Below are 19,428 nucleotides of genomic sequence, written 5' to 3' on the forward strand. Positions count from 1 at the left end.
TTTTATGTGATAATACTTTCTCTTTAATTCTATAAACAGACATAATTTCTTGTTCAGTTACAAAGTTCCGCTGTTCAAGTCCCATTAATTGCTGTGCCGAGAATACCGACTAACTTGTCAATCGACATTTTTTCGTTTTCACTAACCTCTCTGTCACATTCTTCATGTCTTTATCCATTTTTTGCAGCAATTCCACTTTTTGTTTGATGGACATCGAAACATACTTTCGTTTTGTACGATCCTTTGGGAGCTCCAGAATCGGAAATTCTATTTGACATAACCGAAAATTCAAGTTTACTTTTATAAAATTGCTCTTACAGTCTGCAAAAAATAATAAGCCGGATCCAATTCGAAGATTAAGGAACAACGCAATCATCAACATTAACTGAAATAGATACAGTCAAAAGTCGTTAATTCGGACACCCATAATCTGGAATGATCTATAATCCGGACCTCAAAGCTACAAAATTTCTGCGCATGCATCCAATCAACGCATGCATGTAAGACCTTTACGGCTGCGAATACGCTTGTGCGCGTGCGCAAAATACGTTTACGAATGCATGTTTAATGTATAACAGACAGTATAAGTTAAGCTAAAATTATCTAATTCAGTTAATGTTGCAGATTGCGTAGTTCCTTAATCTTCGAATTGGATCCGGCTTATTATTTTTTGCAGAGATTTTGGAGCAATTTTATAAAAGTAAGCTTGAACTTTCGATTATGTCAAATAGAATTTCTGATATATATTTATTAATATGTAAAGGATCTACAAAGCGAAAGTATGTTTCGAAGTCAATTAAACAAAAAGTGGAATTGCTGCAAAAAATGGATAAAGGCATATCCTTTGTTTATCTAAACTTTGTTTATCTTTAAACCCACAGCGAGATTATAATTAATTCCTTACTAAATGCAGTATTTCATCTCGATGTACTCCATCTTTTATATGATTTAAATCAAATTCCTCGTCATTATAATTCGCTTCCAATAGTGAAGAAAGTAACAGAGGTTATTGAAAACGAAAAAAATTTCGATTGACAAGTTAGTTGGTATTCTTGGCACAGCAATTATAGGACTTGAACAGCGGAACTTGTAACTGAACAAGAAATTATGTCTGTTTATAGAATTAAAGAGAATGTATTATCACATAAAAAACGAAGCAACTTAAACAACTTACATTGAAAGAAATGTTTAATAAAGTAAAGAAATAAATATTAAGCTTTTTTTTTTTTTTTTTTTGTAAAATTTGATACCCTTTAGATCATAATTGTTCTTTATTTCATAAATTACGGTTTCATATTTTTAACTTTATAATTTCTGCATGCCATCTTACCAGATTTAAACTGATGATCTATAATCCGGAATTGCCGAAGTCCCGAAGAGTCCGGATTAACGACTTTTGATTGTAATTAGATAATTTTAGCTTATATGTACGTTATACATAAAACGCACACGCGAAAACGTTTTCTGTGCTTGCGCACATGCATATGCGCAGTCGTAAAAGGTCTTACGTGCACGCGTAAACGTCTATGCGCATGTGTCAACGTGGCGTACGCGCAGAAAGTTTTTAGCTTTGAGGTCCGGATTATAGATCATTCCGGATTATGGGTGTCCGAATTAACGACTTTTGACTGTATATGCTTACAAACTACCACGCCTTCTTCAAGATTTAAATATGGCAGAACGGTGCCAGTCAGCTTCGCTAAGCACTATACCATCTATATAGCCACATATATATATATATATATACATAGAGAGAGAGAGTAATTGCTTCTGTTACATTTTCCGTAGTCATGTTAAATAAACAAGTCGAATTGCTGTTGGGTCACGAAATATAAGTACACCTGTTATAAATCCTCAGTTGATATAACATAATAAGACGCAGACAGAATTTTAATATTTCAAGGATGTTTGACTGAACTACAAAAATAAATAAATAAATAAATAATATATAAACACCAAATACAATTTTTATTCACCAACTCAGTAGTCAAAACTCATCTTCTGTTATTTTAACAAATTAGATTCTGAACATAAAAACTGTTGCCCAAAATGATAATACAATAATATGCAAAGCAAACATTTATCATTATTTAAATATGAGATACTTTCAAACTAATTGTTTACATTTTATGCCATTACAGATGCATACGCATTGCACAAAATGAAGATAAAAATAATTTTTATGTACCATAATAGATGGTTTAAAAGCCAAGCAACTGTACACTGTGCAAAAAAAAGGAGGGGACAGTTCCTTTTCCATTCTACTGGGCCGACTGACAAAATTCAAATTGTGTTTTCATGTCTTGAAAGCGCAACTTAGGATATGGTTAGGTAAGGTTAGGATATTTAATTATGGCAAAGCCTTGAGGGCTATCTGCCTAAGGGGAGGGATGCCTTCGTGGAGGACTTTCTAAGGGAAACTGGCTCGTACACACATTACACATGGGGGAAAACAACTTAGGATATGTATTAGATTTATATATAGCATTGTTCTAATATAGGTATTTTGAAATAAAATCACACTTTTTCTAAAACAACATATCAGTTTTTTCCATATTTCAATTCTATGACTCAAATCATGTGAAACTGCCAAGTTTTGTAAAAAATCGCATGAGTAGTTTTTAGAAAATTAGTTTTCAAAATTTTAGCTCATCCATGTTAATTGAATCTTGTATATATTTATTAATATCTCTTTTTTATTAAATTTATTTGATTCTACCTTTCATATTTTTGAAATTTAGGTTCACTCCAAATAAAATTCACCCATTTTTTATGTTTTATTTTTAAAATTCATATTTAAAAAAAATTTTATAAATTTTTCGAAAAAAATTTTGAATTATAACCTATAAAACTTTTACAATCATTTTAAAGTAGATATATTTCTTAGCATACCTGCAAAAAATTAGATTTTTTTATTCAAAATTTCCTAGGATATATGTGAATTTACATATTGGAGCGTTTTGAAATCTGGCATATTTGTTATAAGCGATAATAATGCCAAATGTGGTTTAAGCACTTAAAATTATTTGAAAGTTTGAACGATGACTTTTTTCCCGCTCGTGTACAATGCAAAAAAGGAAAGGGAAATAAGTTGCTATGAAATAAGAAGTTCGCCAAGTGAATTATTCTTGGCGAAACTGAAAAAAAAATGGGCCAAGAAATTTTTTTTAATTTCTCCATAAATTTTGCACCAAATTTCACAAAATTTAATATTTAGGCATAATTTAATATATAGGCTTACGTTTTTTTTTTTAAATACCTATGTTAAAACGTTATATATAAATCTAATATATATCCTAAGTTGCACTTCCGAGACATGGAAAACGCAATGCGAATTTCATCAATTGGCCCAGTAGAATGACAAATATAGAACTGCCCACCCCCGCAATGTACATCCATATAGATATAATAGGCCTCGCCAACTGCTAAGCTTCCTCTCTAATTGGAATTCAAAGGAAGAAATCACAGTTACAGGTGTACGTAGGCAGGACAGCCAAATTTCACCATAGGTTGCATAAGCATAGTGCCACCAGACTAAGTGCGAAGCTCCACTCCAGTTTTAAGGGACCACCTCAGGATAAGGGAGGGTCTGAGAGTCACCACTAACCACTTGAGAGGACTTTCTGCTCACCGTGTATTTTGAGTGTCCCTTGTTGCACAGACACTATATGCTTACAGATATTACCATGCCCATTCTGAGATTCAAACCTGGGCATATTGTTATGGCAGTCAATATCACCAACTGCTATAGTGTTTAGACAGCAGAGAGTGGGGAAAAAAAAAAGTGGTGAGCATTCCAAGGATCTCCCACTCCTCTTCCCTACCACCAACCTCTACAGAGGACCTTTGGTTCACCATGTATCTTCAGATAACCTCTGTGGGCCCACCGTACCAAATGTGATTATGGGAGTGAAATATCGCTGGCAGCCCACTATATCATATTTGATATGTTGAAGCAGAATTTTCATTAAAAAGCACATAGACAATGGCAGAATAGCATGAAACTTATCTGAATGGAATACCTTTAATGTTAAGTTTATTATACAAATTAAATCTATATCTGCAAAATACAAAATGCTTATAATATGCATTCAAAACTTAAAAATGTTTCAACTGTGCAAGGAACTTTAAATTATGCATATAAGTATGGCACTAAAATGTAATAGTAGGTACTAATACTGAACTTAAGTTTGCTACTTCATTACTAAGTAGAAACAATTATTAAAATGTAAATATAAAGTCATTTTTACTATATAGCACTTTAATATAATTTTTTCCCTACACTTTTCATTTAACATAATTCTTTTTTTACTTTTGTAATTTTAATTCTTAATATTAGGATTTTGTTTATATTATTGAAAATGACATTCAAATAATACATATAAAAATCCAAATACTTTTATTAAAAACAGATTTTACAGAAATTATTTTAAGCTTAATTGCAAAATGCAATCGGGCATACAGCAACACTCAAGAGATCTAAGGTTATCAACCCACTAGACAGTGACTGCTTAAGGTACTGCTGACACAGGCAGTTTCACGGGGTGCCATCAAAAATTTTGTCCCCTCCCCAAAAAAAAGTTAAAATAATACAATAAATATTTCTCAATCTGACGTTTTTAACACTTTTCTGTCTGTTACTCAGTTTTAGCTTCTGACATTCTGAGCAATAGCATTTTTATTGCCCACCCCCCGGAAAAAGATTTGAAAATTATGTGTTCAATGTAATACTGGACATATCTACTAAATTTTTATCAAAGAGATTTATAAAGCTTCAGTAATATGTTGAGATTTTTAAATGGCTTTAAAAATCTTCATAGTAGTATGTCAAGTTTTGGAAAGTAAGTTAAGACATCAGGAAAATAATGATATTAATGGGCCTGATATCTTGACTGAGCTAGATATAGCCAAAGAATTATTTATTGAAGATATAAAGCTTAGAACAGAAACTTGTTAGGTTCATAATTACATGGAAGTTACAAGACATCATGCCAAATCTATGGGTTTCATTAAGAATAATGCTTACAATATCTATTACTGTGGCTATAGGCGATACAAGTTTTAGTTACCTGAAGTTTACAAAAACATACTCATGGTCATCCATGTCTCAAAACAGATTGAATTCTTTGGCAATTTTGTCTATGGAAAAAAGCAAAGAAAATAAATGCAAAGACATGTGATCTAAAGGCTACAAAAAGTATTAAGTATGCTTTTTTTTTTTGTGTGTGTGTGTGTGTGTTTGTGTGTGTAGACACTGGCTAAGAAAAACAATATTGTTTATTGTATGTTAAAAAATAAGCACATTTTAATTTTTTTCCTTGCAAAAATTTTTATAATCATACTTAAAAGGGTGACAAAATTCAATTTGTCCGTTCTATTTCATCCTCATGTTTATAAAATTTCCCTACCATTATACTGAAAAGCCATTTTAAACATTACAAGAAGTGGTCGTTTCATTTAAACTTACTTCAAACTTTTCAAAGAAATGTTTGCTTTTCACTTAAGTTTTTTTTTTTTTTTTTTTTTCCAACAAAACCATTTCTTACTCTGCAATCACTGCTCTGAAATATGATAATTCCATACATGCAATTATAGTTTACATAAATTTTTATAGTTTTGAGTTTCCTTAAGATAACTATTTCAGAAAATTATATTACTTAAAATGTACATAATGATAATACTTATGTTTATTACTAAAATAGTTGAAGACATACGTAATAGCTTTCGAGGAAAGGTATGAGCAAAGAACTCAAAAATTCAAATTTTTCAGTAGCAGAATTGGAAGGTATAAGTTTAGATTCATCCACAGTTAAGATATTTTCTTCTTTCAGAGACTGAAGAGCATGTATAAAATCCTACAAAGAGAGAGAATAAATAGTACCACTGGCTTAATGTATATAAAAGTACACCACATTACATATAATTCAAATAGAGTATAAAACATCAATATATTCAGCCGCAAAGGAAAACCCACAGACATTTCCTAAATTAGGAATATTAAACACCACTATAAATGCTGCATAGAACAGCTTACTTGATAGTAATAATTAATCAACATGAGTTCATATAATAGATATATTAGTCCACTATGCTATTTATTAGTTACAAAATCACATTTAAAACTTTTACATTAAATAATTGCAATTAATTACACTAGTCTCGATGAACAAAGAAAATTGAAAGAGCAAGAAATAATACTTCATAGCTTTCATAATATGCACATAAAAGTCTTGCCACTTCTAATGTTAAGATAAAAATTCAATTTTTTCTTTAAAAAATCAAAATACATTTCAAGTGAAAAGTTATGGAAGATATTTGATATTCACATGGATCTCTACAGAATTATTAAGTTTCCATTTAAAGATCTGTCTACATGATAATAAACTTCAATTTATAATGCAAAATTTATTTGGGATTATAAATTAAATGTGTAACTTTTATCCCTTGTTACTTATGATAGAAAATATTTAAATTTGAAGATTTACTAGATGCATTACAAAAATAGTTTTAAATTATTAAATTCAAGATTAATGAGATACATTCTGCAATATAAGAGGAAGAATGATCTTGTGTAGTTATGTGATCTCTGAGGTCATCAGAATTTATCTCACTCCATTTTCCCACACAATTAAAATACTTTTGTTTACAATTTTTTAAAAATCTATTTTAATAAAATTTTTATAAAAATATTTGAAACATTTAAAAACTTAATTTTTCACAAAGTTAAAATTTTTTTAAAATTATTTTTTTAAATTTTATCACAGTGTTTACACCATCTACCATTTCAATTTTTTAGCCAATTTTTTTACAACTAAACTCACTACTTAAATTTTTATCTTTCATTTTGTCAAAGTACCATCCTACTACACAACTCGATTCAATGCTTAACATCAGTAGTCTTTCTTTCCAGTCAGATGTATTATATATAACGATTCATTAACATATTATATATAACTTTAGATCATGTCAGATTAGATAATATCTTGATGATTCTAATTCAGAAGTCAAACAACAAAAATCAGCGTTATATTTACAAAGTTTTCACAGGACTAGTTTCGATGGTTTTACCGAACCACAATCCTCAGCTGCAAAACCGCAAATGAACAAGATAGGAAATAATGACTAGATAAGATAAGAAAGCCTGGACAAGAATAAGTAAGTGGCGCCCTCTGTTGGTGAAACCAGAACGAAAACATAATTTCTTTAAAGGCCGAAGGCAAATATGGATTGGAATTAGGATCGTTAACTAGAACAGAAAGATTTTTATGAATGTGAAATGCCTCTAGAAAATCCAGTTCTCCAATGGAAGATGTTTTTTGAATAATTTTGGCAGCAGAAAAATTGAAAGTGTGATTTTCGGACCAACAATGTTGAGCAACAGAAGACTTCTGTGTTTCCTTTTTTCTAACATATGCCTCATGTTCCTTGACGTGAAATTTTAAGGCTCTCTTAGTTTGGCCAATGTAAATTAAACCACACTGGCAAGCAATCCTATAAATACCCCAGGAATTCATATCCGGAATGGGGTACTTGAGTATGGAACTCGGAATTTTATTGATGGGAGAATAAACAACCCAAAAGTTAAAGTTCTGCAAAATATGTGCAACTTTATAGCTAATTGATGGAAAGAAGGGAATGATAACAGAATTTTTATAATCTCCTAAAACAAGAGTGTGCCTTTTAGTGTGTTGAGATGAGAATTTTTTAAAAGCTTGATTAAAAAATTCAGTAAAGTTTCAGATTCACAGAAAGAAATGATTAGGCATCTTATCGCTCATAATGTGAAATTCAATAATAAACCTTTGAAACCAAATCTAAATGCGAGAGAAAGAGCTACAATGCGCGAAATTCATTCTAACCTGGATATTATCATTTCAAAGGCCGACAAAGGTGGCCAGATAGTCGTCATGGATAAGAACAGTTACATCGATGGTGTCACTAAACTCTTAAACGAAGGACCATACAATCCGATCCCTAAAGATCCTTCACCTTCAGACTTGTCAAAAATAAAAACTGCGATCAAATCTTCGCAAATCATTTCATGCAACTTAAAACATTCGCTTATCCCATCTGTTGCGAATTGTGCCAGATTATATGCTCTTCCCAAAATTCATAAAAGTGGTATTGCTTTCCTCCCTATTGTATCAAATTTATGTACTGCTTCGTATCCATTAGCTAAATATTTAGTTTCTAGATTTTCCACTCTATTAGACAATAACATTTACACCATAAAAAATTCAATAGAGTTTGTAAAAAAGGTTAAAAACATTTCTTCCAGTAGTTTACTCATGGTTTCTTTTGATGTAAAATCATTATTCACCAATGTCCCAGTGGAGGGTGCATTAAGATGTCTAGAAACCAGACTTCGCGAATTTCATTTCTCTTGCATCGAAATTGATGAGCTAATTTCTCTCACTCAACTCTGTTTGAAACAAACACATTTTGTTTTCCAAAATAAATATTACAAGCAAACTGAGGGATTAGCCATGGGAAGCCCCCTCAGTCCCATCCTAGCTGATATCTACATGCATTATTATGAATCAAAATTGTTTGAAACTTTAAACTTCCCGGCATGGTTCCGCTACGTAGACGATACTTTTACCCTGTTTGAAGGTAATAAAGATGATTTAAATAAAGTTCTTTCAACAATGAATTCCATTGATCCTGCTATTCAGTTCACTTTTGAACTTGAGACTTGCAATTCTCTTCCGTTTCTCGACATTCTGGTCACACGAAACACATCGAACTTCAGTACTACGGTTTACCGTAAACCTTCATCGGTTTGCCTTCCACCACACTTTAAATCATGTCATCCGACTAAACAAAAGTTAGCTTCATTTTATTCCTATGTTTTCCATGCTCTTCAAGTTTGCTCCTCCAAACTAGCCCTTGATGAAGAACTAAATTATTTAAAAGCAATAGCTATTGACAGGGGCTTTTCACCCAACATTATTAATCAAGCAGTTAAAAAATTATCATCTCAACACACTAAAAGGCACACTCTTGTTTTAGGAGATTATAAAAATTCTGTTGTCATTCCCTTCTTTCCATCAATTAGCTATAAAGTTGCACATATTTTGCAGAACTTTAACTTTTGGGTTGTTTATTCTCCCATCAATAAAATTCTGAGTTCCATACTCAAGGACCCCATTCCGGATATGAATTCCTGGAGTATTTATAGGATTCCTTGCCAGTGTGGTTTAATTTACATTGGCCAAACTAAGAGAGCCTTAAAATTTCACGTCAAGGAACATGAAGCATATGTTAGAAAAAAGGAAACACAGAAGTCTTCTGTTGTTGTTGGTCTGAAAATCACACTTTCAATTTTTCTGCTGCCAAAATTATTTAAAAAAACATCTTCCATTGGAGAACTGGATTTTCTAGAGGCATTTCACATTCATAAAAATCTTTCTGTTCTAGTTAACGATCCGAATTCCAATCCTAATTTGCCTTCGGCCTTTAAAGAAATTATGTTTTAGTTCTGGTTTCACCAACAGAGGGCGCCACTTGCTTATTCTTGTCCAGGCTTTCTTATCTTATCTAATCATTATTTCCTATCTTGTTCATTTGCGGTTTTGCAGCTGAGGATGGTGGTTCGGTAAAACCATCGAAACTAGTCCTGTGAAAATTTTGTAAATATAACGCTGATTTTTGTTGTTTGACTTCTGAATTAGTATTTATTCGGCGTGTTATTGTGTCTTAATCTTGATGATTATTAACCCCTTAACTGCCGCGGGCGTATATATACGCCTTGCTCAGCCGATGCGTTAACTGCCCCAGGCGTATATATACGTCATTCCAAACTGCTATCATTTGCTTTGCGCTGCTACACCTAAAATTATTCGCAAAGTTAACGCATCGGCTGCGCATCTGGGGCAGTTAACACATCGGCTGAGCAAGGTGTATATATACGCCCGCGGCGGTTAAGGGGTTAAAAAATTTACTTTATTTTACTGCATTCTTTATCTGTATAACTTAATGCACACAAAATTATTTTTATTAATTTAATGTATTTGGCATTACATTTTACTTATAATCATCTAGATATAATTCAGAAATGTGGCTTTGTTGAAAATTTTTCAGTTGCTCTATGAAAAAGACCAAAGAATTATCATCCATTTGTTTTATTCCCATTTTACTATATATTTTTATTATGTTATATTACTGAATTGTTTTGTTTTCATTGGCATCTTGTGCCTTTTCTTCTGGTTAGACTGTTAAACATCAAAATTTTGATTTAATCATTATATTTTGATTATTTAATTAATTTTACAGCATATTGTAAATCTTTAAGAGTTCAAAATCATAATTTTCAAATTTCTTAACTTTTGTTCATGTATATATATATATGCACCACATTTTACAATTGATTGCTTTCCTTTTCTCCTTCATTTATTTTATGTTTTTAATTTATAATTAAAAAAAAATTAATATTTTGCATTTTTAATCTGTGCCACCTTTTTAGTCTGCTTATAAGCCTCCAGTTGATTATTACTATTACAACTTATTTTAAAAATTAAGCCCTCAAAATAAAGGCATTAAAATTTTGTAAATTATTATGTTTGTTGTGAGACAGATGGAGATCTATTGGATAAAAATCGGGTCATCTGCTTTCACTTCTCTGAGTGGCTTGGTAGTTCAAAGCAAATTAAGATCAAAATCACTCTGTGTAGGTGAAATACCATCAGAGGATAAATCTACAAGGGATGCTATCCGGCACTTTTGCATTGTTGTTTCATGTAAAGAAGCCTTAAGAAATTTAATCTATACTGAAGCATTTGCTTAACTCCTGAGACTAAAAACTGGTGAGCAGATGACATTAATGAAAATAAAATGCAAAGCTGAAAAACTATAATACAAACAGCTTTCAACATTAGAACTGATCAGGGAAAGCTTTTATTTATTACAATCTGATACAAATAATAATTATTAGTACCTTTTCATCTGTAAGTCTCTGAAAGACAAATTCTCTTTGAAGTAGTGTTCTTAGCATTTTATATCGAAAGAAGACATCTTCTGAAACAGAATATAAATATAATAATTTTAAATATACAATGTAGAACAATAAATAATAATACAAAGAACTTGTCAACAGCTTTCAAATAAAATTAAAAGATAACTTCTTACTTTCCTTTAACTTCTATATTACTAACTTTTAAACTCGGAAGATAAAAATTTTTTAACCTTTCTTTTATCTTTAAATTAAAAATTATATTTTTTATGAAGAAAAAATTCTTAAATGTATATTAATAAAGAATTAATTTCAACTATATTTTAAAAACATAAATTTTTCATTAATACCAAAAATGAATCTAGGAGAGGTTTAATGTTAAAAAAAGACTTTACATTCTCCCTCAGAAGCTGAACTGTTTTTGTTTGGTGGAAATAACAGTGCACCAGACTTTTAAAGCTTTTATTTGCTAAGTCATGTACTACAGTTCAATGGAAAGACTTTGCTTGGTGGAAATAACAATGCACCAGACTTTTTTTTTTTTTTTGCTTTTATTTGTAGCTTTTATTTGCTATGTCATGTACTACAGTTCAATGAAAAGACTATGATAAAAAAAACTAGAAATATCAAAAAATTGTTTAAACACCTTAAAAGGCAGAAATTACACAATTATATATTTGTATATTTTTAGATGTAATGAAAAAATATGTTTATAAAAGTAAAGAAAAAACTAATTTCAAGAAATCAAAGCTTTTTACCTTGTAACTGAAATCCACTTCCATTACAGTTAAGAGATAAGCAAACCATGCAGACATGAATTAACAGTTGCAAAGCTTGATTTCCATAATGGTATGCAAATAATGCAGGTATTGAGTATTTTACGGTATTATCATGAAGCCGGGGTACATATGAAGGACAAGCAGGATGATTTATCCTGCAGTCTTTCAAAGAGACATACAAATCTTCAGATAAATCAATTATGTTTGAGTGAAGTTTTAATTGTTCTCTAATAACTTCAGAGAGTCTGTCACTTCCTAGAAAAAAATTTTAAATAATAATAAAAAAATTAAAATTATAAGCTTATTTTAATTTGCATATGAGTAAATCAAGTGGCAATGCAGCACAGATGCAAACAAGAATTTAAGCTTTACTTTTCTAACAAAGCAACAAAATTCAGCAACAAGTCATTTTCATTGAAACCTACTGTTTCGAGACTTATTTAAAGTGCATTTATATTTTTTTAATAAAAACATTGACTGAACAGCATATAAGGCAAAATTTTTTAATATCTATTTTCAAAATGTCAATAAATTAAAATAATTGATCAACAGATTAAATATAGTTTCCAAGTTTTGCTTACTTTGTGTTTTATATAGCACTGCAATATACATTTGCATTCACATTTATAAATATTTTACAGAGAAGATTAATACTATGCAGCATTACTATTAACAAGCTTCTAATCAAAGAATAGATCAGCTTAAGTATATACGCATACCATACAGGACACGTTTCAAAGAATGTCTAAAGCCAATGGTTAACTATGCAATATGTACAGAGTGATTCTAAATTGTTTTTACAAATTAAGACGGGTGACAGTACTCATCCAGATGAGAAATAATTGTCATAGAACAGAGGGTCACATTCCACTCTGAGAGGCAGAAAAGAGGAATATTAGAATTCCAACCTGAACTTACAATATTGTTGAGAGAGCGAATGAACGAGAACAAAAGTTGCACAATCAGTTTAGTGAAAAACTCACAGAGAGGGCACAAAATGGATAAAAACAAAAACTTGGCTTTCAAGTGTTAATTCGAGCTCAGGCTTTGATGGCAAACACTCAAATGCACATCTTTGGTTGGCAATGTCTCAACCTTGCAAGCGATTGCAACAAGTTAATTATCTAATCAAAAGCTGCATATTATCAACTAACTCCAACTTCCGCTGTATGCCGAGATTATCATGAAAAGTTTGTGCTGTGTTCCGGCTGTCAGAACTTCGTGTCCCATAAAAGGGCTTTTCAAGTAACATGAGCACAGTACAGCTAGTCCAGGGGGACAGGATAAAAGATGGAGGAGGGGAGAAAAACTGCTACCCTGATACTTGATATTTAGTTTTTACCCCCTAACAATTTATATAATTAACTTGTCCCAATCGTTTGCGAAGTTGAGACCTTGCCAACCAAAGATGTGCATTCGAGTGTTTGCCATCAAAGTCCGAGCTAGAATTAACACTCGAAAGCCAAGTTTTTGGTTTTATCCATTTTGTGCACTCTCTGTGAGTTTTTCATTAAACCGAATGTGCAACTTTTGGTTTTGTTCATTCACTCTCTCAATAATGTTGTAAGCTAAGGTTGGAATTCTATTATTTCTCTTCTCTGAATCTCAGAGTGGAATGCGACCCGATGTTCTGTGGTAATTATTGCTCATCTGGGTGAGTACAATTACCCCTCTTAATTTGTAAAAACAATTTAGAATCATCCTGTATGTATATATGTATATACACTCCTGCTAAAATAATAAGCAATAAAGACAAAACATGGACAAAACATGGAATACTATTTAATGGATACGCACGGAATTGTTCCAAGAAGTTGGTTAATATGGCATTACTAGACCACACAGCAAACAATAAAGCAGACATACAAAAGCACATGTATTATGACCATCACATCATGAAAGACCAAATGGATTGAAAGAATGTGCAATGAAAATATCACACTAATAACACGTATCATACCCTCTAGCTGAAATGCATGCTTGACAATGGCAAGAAAAGTTGGCAATAGTGTCATTGATCGCTTGTTTGCCAGTAGAACCAATTCCTGTAGTAATGCACGTCGAAGTTTGTGGAGGTTGCCTGGGTTATTATGACCAGGGTACTTCTTTGTTATAGCAACTCCCAACCATATTTAATGATTTTAGATTCGCACCAAGATATCAGCTATAATTTTGCGAAGCTTGTGAACCACGAATGTAAAAAAAAACAACACAGTATCTAATAATAAAAACAACATTCACATGTCATTTCCTAAGAGTATTTTTAAGAACTCTTATTATTTTATCGCATATAATTATTCCAGTTCACTGCAGCACTTTTACACATATTAAGCTGTTCAAGACACCATTTCATGGATATCAACTCCCTTGCCCAAACAGACATAAATCCAAGAGCACTGACAACCAATATTCTGGAACCACAGAATGAATTTTCAACATGGAGGCTCTTCTTTTTGCAAATTTTAACACTGCACCTCCAAATGGTTTCATCATTAACATAAAGTTTCATGTTATGGCCATTTTCGCATACTCTATCAGGTAAAAGACCTCTTTCTAGAAAAAATTATATGGTATCCACCTCATTACTTGGTAAATTCAAAAATGTTAACACTGTATTCACACACAAAAAAAAAAAAAAAAAAGAAAAAGAAAAACCATGAACATATTCTTATATAAACAATGCAGATTCAAAAACCTTCTCAAAAATAAATAATATAAGAAACACAACGAGAGCAAAAATCTAACTCATATACGCTTAGATGGCGAGGTATAAGAACATGCAACTGGTGTTAATATATTGTTACGAATTTGGTATTTAAAAAGCTAATGTTAGTTCAATTATAAATTAAATGGTTTTATTTCTCGCGCAGTGCAGCGCGTGACGAGTATTAAAAGAAAGCTAAGCCGGAAAATTGAAAATACAAGAGCGCGTGCATTAAATAAATAAATATCTCTTTTTGATTTTGAGAAAGTACTGGAAAATTCTAGCGCGTGATTTTAAAATCTTATAAAAGGAGGAAAACATCTCAGTTTGGAGTAGTTGCTTAGTTTGTTGTTGTTTAGAAAACTGCCGTTGTTGATTATAGCGAAATCGCGGATTAGCGTTCTTTAGCTGTTTTGAATTACGTTCTATTGTACATTTAAGTAGTTAAAAGATAACTACTATGAGATATTGTGATACTGCATGATAATTTGAGAAAATTTAAGCATTTCTGTTGTGATAATAATAAATTTTTGTTCATTTTTCATCGGATTTGTGCATTCATTTCATAACGAACCCGTACGCACGCAACAATTTTCGGTGTCAGAAGTGGGATTTGAATGCCAATAACAAGAGCGATGGAAGAACAATTCAGGCAAATGATGACTGCATTTGCTGCTTTCCAAGAAAAGATGGAAGGAGCCGTCAACTCCGTTAAGGAAGATATAAAAGCTGTACAAGAAAAGATGGAAGCTGGCCAAACATCTTTTAAAGAAGAAATTAAAGAGAAAATGGATGCTGGTCAAAAATCCATTAAAGGAGAAATGAAATTGGGCCAGGAATCCGTTAAGGAAGAGATGAAATCTCTTAAAAATGAGATGAAAGCAGGTCAGGACGAAATGAAAAGAGAAATTACCTGCGTAATAGAAAATAAATTTGAGGCTACGGAAGGCAGAATAGACGCGGTTGAAACTAAAGTTGGACAAATAGAAGAAAGTTTCTTCGGTAAAAGAACATATAGAAGAGAGAGTTTCTGCCGTCGAACAACAAATTGATGATAGGGTTTCTGCTGCCGTCGCCAAAGAAGTTGACAGCCTAAAGAAGTGCATAGCGACGGTAGGAAACAATTCTGAAGGTTTCAAATTTTTATCGATGCCTGCTCGTTCCGTTCTGAAACTATCTACATATGATGAGAAGACCTCCTGGCAGGTGTATAGGACACAATTTTCTATCGTTGCGGATGCGAATGGATGGGATTCCCAAGCTAAGGCCTGTCATCTCGCCGCTTCTCTGAGAGCAGACGCAGCGGATATCCTGCAGACGCTTCCCGAAAATCAAAGGCTAGATTTCGAAGCTCTATCCGGCGCTTTGGAGCTGCGCTTCGGCAAGAAATGTTTAAAAGACTACAGCAGGCTCCAATTAAAATCTCGTCAACAGAAGCTCACCGAAACGCTTCAGGAGCTCGCCACGGATGTTGAAAGGCTGTCACATCACGCCTTTTCGGAGTGCCCGACAGAAACAAGGGAAATCCTGTCCCTGCAATATTTCATCGATGGCATCCGGGACCCTGAAATACAGAAAGCACTGCGAATGGTGGATGTTAAAGATCTGAAAAGCGCTTTAGTGTACGCTATGAAATTGGAGGCAGCCCAGCAAGCAACTCTTAGAGATCGCTACCCAGTCAGAGCTGTGCGAGCCCACGACCCAGGGGACCAATTGATGGCTCGTTTAGATGATTTATCCAGACAAGTCGATGCTTTGATACGAAGTAGCAATGAGAACAAAGAGGCTGTAAGATGTTGGAGATGTGGTTCTGAAGGTCACCTACGACGGCATTGCAGAACACCCCGGGGCACGGATAATAAAACGGATGAGTTGACAAGACCAGTGAATGCTTTAAGACGGAATAGTGGTGAAACGAAACCGACCCTAAAGTGCTGGAATTGCGGTGTTGAAGGCCACCTACGAAGGAACTGCAGAACTCCCCAGAGCACGGAAAATAAGGCATACGATTTAAACAAACAATTAAATGCCACGGGAAGGAAAAGGACTGACAAGAAACCAAAGTGCTGGAACTGTGGAGCTGAAGGCCACGTACGAAAGAATTGCAGAACACCCCAGGGTACGAAAATTGAGACAATTTCTGAGCAACGACGCAGGAAACAAATTAATGACCATATCAAGGAACGGAGGTTGCCAGATAATGAAAAACCCTCTTTTAAAGCGCTTAAGATCTCTATAGTGAGTGGCAACAATAACGGACTGTCCATCAATGGGAATATCGATGGAGTTCCTTGCAATATGATCATTGACACAGGAGCTAATGTTACCATCATTAGGAAAGATTTAGCTGAACAGTTTAAAGATAAACTTGTTTGGACGCCATCCTGTGTTACCCTTCAGACTGCGTCTGGTGACAAGATCGAGATAGCTGGGAAGTTAAACGTGAACATCACGTTTGGAAGTGCCGCCTACCATCACACGGCTTATGTGGCGGATATCACAGATCCATGCATACTCGGATTGGACTTTTTAAGGAAATGCAATTTTTCCCTAGACTTGAAAAACAACAAACTGCTTTCAGCATCTGATGGCATGACTATCCATCCTCAAAAGGGATCCTCACCTAGAAATGCCGACGCCTTGTCCGAAAGACCCAGCTCAGGAAGCTGCCGAAATCGTACTAGGGCCAAAAAGAAACGCAAGACTACCAGCTATTCTCCATCCCAGATGCTCTTCGGTCGAGACCTTCGTCTGCCTTGTGACCGCCTGTTTGATCGCCGTACGGATGCTCCTTCATCGCCTGAGGAACACATCCAAGATGTCCAGGCCCGTTTTGAAGTTATGCACCATTCCGCACGAAAGCGAGTGAACTTGGCGACGGAGAAGGTGAAGACCACATACGACACGAGAGCTACTGGACATAAATTCAAACAAGGAGACAAGATGTGGTTGTGGAACCCGATTCAACGAAGAGAACTCAGTTCTAAATTACAGTCACCTTCGGATGGTCCATATACAGTCCTGAAGAGACTGAATGACGTCATGATTCGTAAGTCTTCGAACTCTAAACCTAAAGTCGTTTCATTACGACAGGTTAGCTCATTACTATGGCCATAGTACGTAATGTAAATAATTGTAAATAGTATCAGACCATGGTCCTTTTTGTTTATAAATGTGTATTTGATTTGATTTGTATTTAGTATTTGATTTGCATTTAGTATTTGATTTGTATTTAGTATTTGTTTTGTATTTAGTATTTGATAGCATTTGATTTGCTTTACGTATTGCATTTATTGTTCATGTTGTTTATTATTGTAATGTAATGCTTATTAATGCAACAGTTGTAAGTTTAGCTTTCTGTCCAGGGATTGTACTGCCCGGGACGTGCAGTCCTTTGGAAGGGGGCAGTGTTACGAATTTGGTATTTAAAAAGCTAATGTTAGTTCAATTATAAATTAAATGGTTTTATTTCTCGCGCAGTGCAGCGCGTGACGAATATTAAAAGAAAGCTAAGCCGGAAAACTGAAAATACAAGAGCGCTTGCATTAAATAAATAAATATCTTTTTTTGATTTCGAGAAAGTACTGGAAAATTCTAGCGCGTGATTTTAAAATCTTATAAAAGGAGGAAAACATCTCAGTTTGGAGTAGTTGCTTAGTTTGTTGTTGTTTAGAAAACTGCCGTTGTTGATTATAGCGAAATCGCGGATTAGCGTTCTTTAGCTGTTTTGAATTACGTTCTATTGTACATTTAAGTAGTTAAAAGATAACTACTGTGAGATATTGTGATACCGCATGATAATTTGAGAAAATTTAAGCATTTCTGTTGTGATAATAATAAATGTTACATGCACGCGCTCTTGTAATTTCAATTTTCCGGCTTAGCTTTCTTTTAATATTCATCATGCGCTGCACTGCGCGAGAAATAAAACCATTTAATTTATAATTGAACTAACATTAGCTTTTTAAATACCAAATTCGTAACAATATGATCACAAAACAAGTTATTAAAACACACAGCCAGATTTTGTCAAGATAACTCGGTTGACTGATGATTCAATCTTGGGAGACACTATAACAAAGAAATACTGTGACCTGCTATCCATCATCTCAAAATGTCCCATACAGGGATTCAGGTTTGGTGATCTAGCAGGCCATGGCAGATGTGGAATGGTTTCACTCTCCAGATAACTCTGCACCACACATGAGCTATATGCGAGCAGGTGTTATCGTCCATAAATATTCCATCAGTACCCACTGCAGCAATAAAAGGATGCACCAAGAAGGTGTAGAATTTCACTATGTATTAGACGACCGTGACGCAATCACATAGAGGTTGATGCAGCCATTCATTTCTACCCCAGCCCAATACAAGTAAGCCTTCTCCTCTGTAATGGTTTCTTTTGATGATATTTGGCGCTTGATAGCATGTTCTTGGCTCTTGCCATAGCACTGCCCTTCGGGAACAGTTCTGGATATCAAATTGAAACTCATGCATAAACAGTACATGGCGTCACTACTCTGGTGTCCAAATGTTATGTTTACAGGCCCAATTCAGGCACACTCTAATATGCAAAAAGGTCAAAGGAACACAAACGACTGGTTGTCAGGTATACAGTCCACCTTTCATGCCGTCAATGCAACACACGTTGGTGGGATGCGGGCCATCCTGCAGCAGCAGAGAGATACGATGCCAGCTGTGGTACTATTGGTGATCTACGGCATCCTGCACATAGCAAAAGGAAGCAATGTTCTGCCATTGTGGTAATCCCCCGCCATCCAGACTTGCATCTTCTATAGTGGTTTTGATCCCTTTGGTAATGATCCTACAGCCTAATGACACTACGGCGCATATTCATCTCTCTTAACAGCGGATTGTCCTTCACCAACTTACGACATCCCCACAGCCCTCCAACACATTTCATCATGCAAATTGTGTCTTCAGCTCATGTTTTCCACTTTGGCTACATCAGATTACATGAAAATATCACTGCT

General features: G+C 33.8%; 1 protein-coding gene across 1 annotated transcript in view; it reads right to left on the reverse strand.

Annotated features, from left to right (window-relative positions):
- Nucleotides 1–19,428, reverse strand: part of Gnpat (dihydroxyacetone phosphate acyltransferase) — a 99,139-nt gene that overhangs the window by 29,195 nt on the left and 50,516 nt on the right. Inside the window, 3 exon segments of the mRNA XM_085821987.1 lie at nt 5,715–5,855; nt 10,937–11,016; nt 11,710–11,985. Coding sequence (XP_085678113.1) covers nt 5,715–5,855; nt 10,937–11,016; nt 11,710–11,985 — 497 coding nt within the window.

The sequence above is a fragment of the Stegodyphus dumicola genome, chromosome 8 (genome assembly GCF_044657685.1).
Source record: "Stegodyphus dumicola isolate Sdum_Otavi_A_Nest chromosome 8, ASM4465768v1".
NCBI lineage: Eukaryota > Metazoa > Arthropoda > Arachnida > Araneae > Eresidae > Stegodyphus > Stegodyphus dumicola.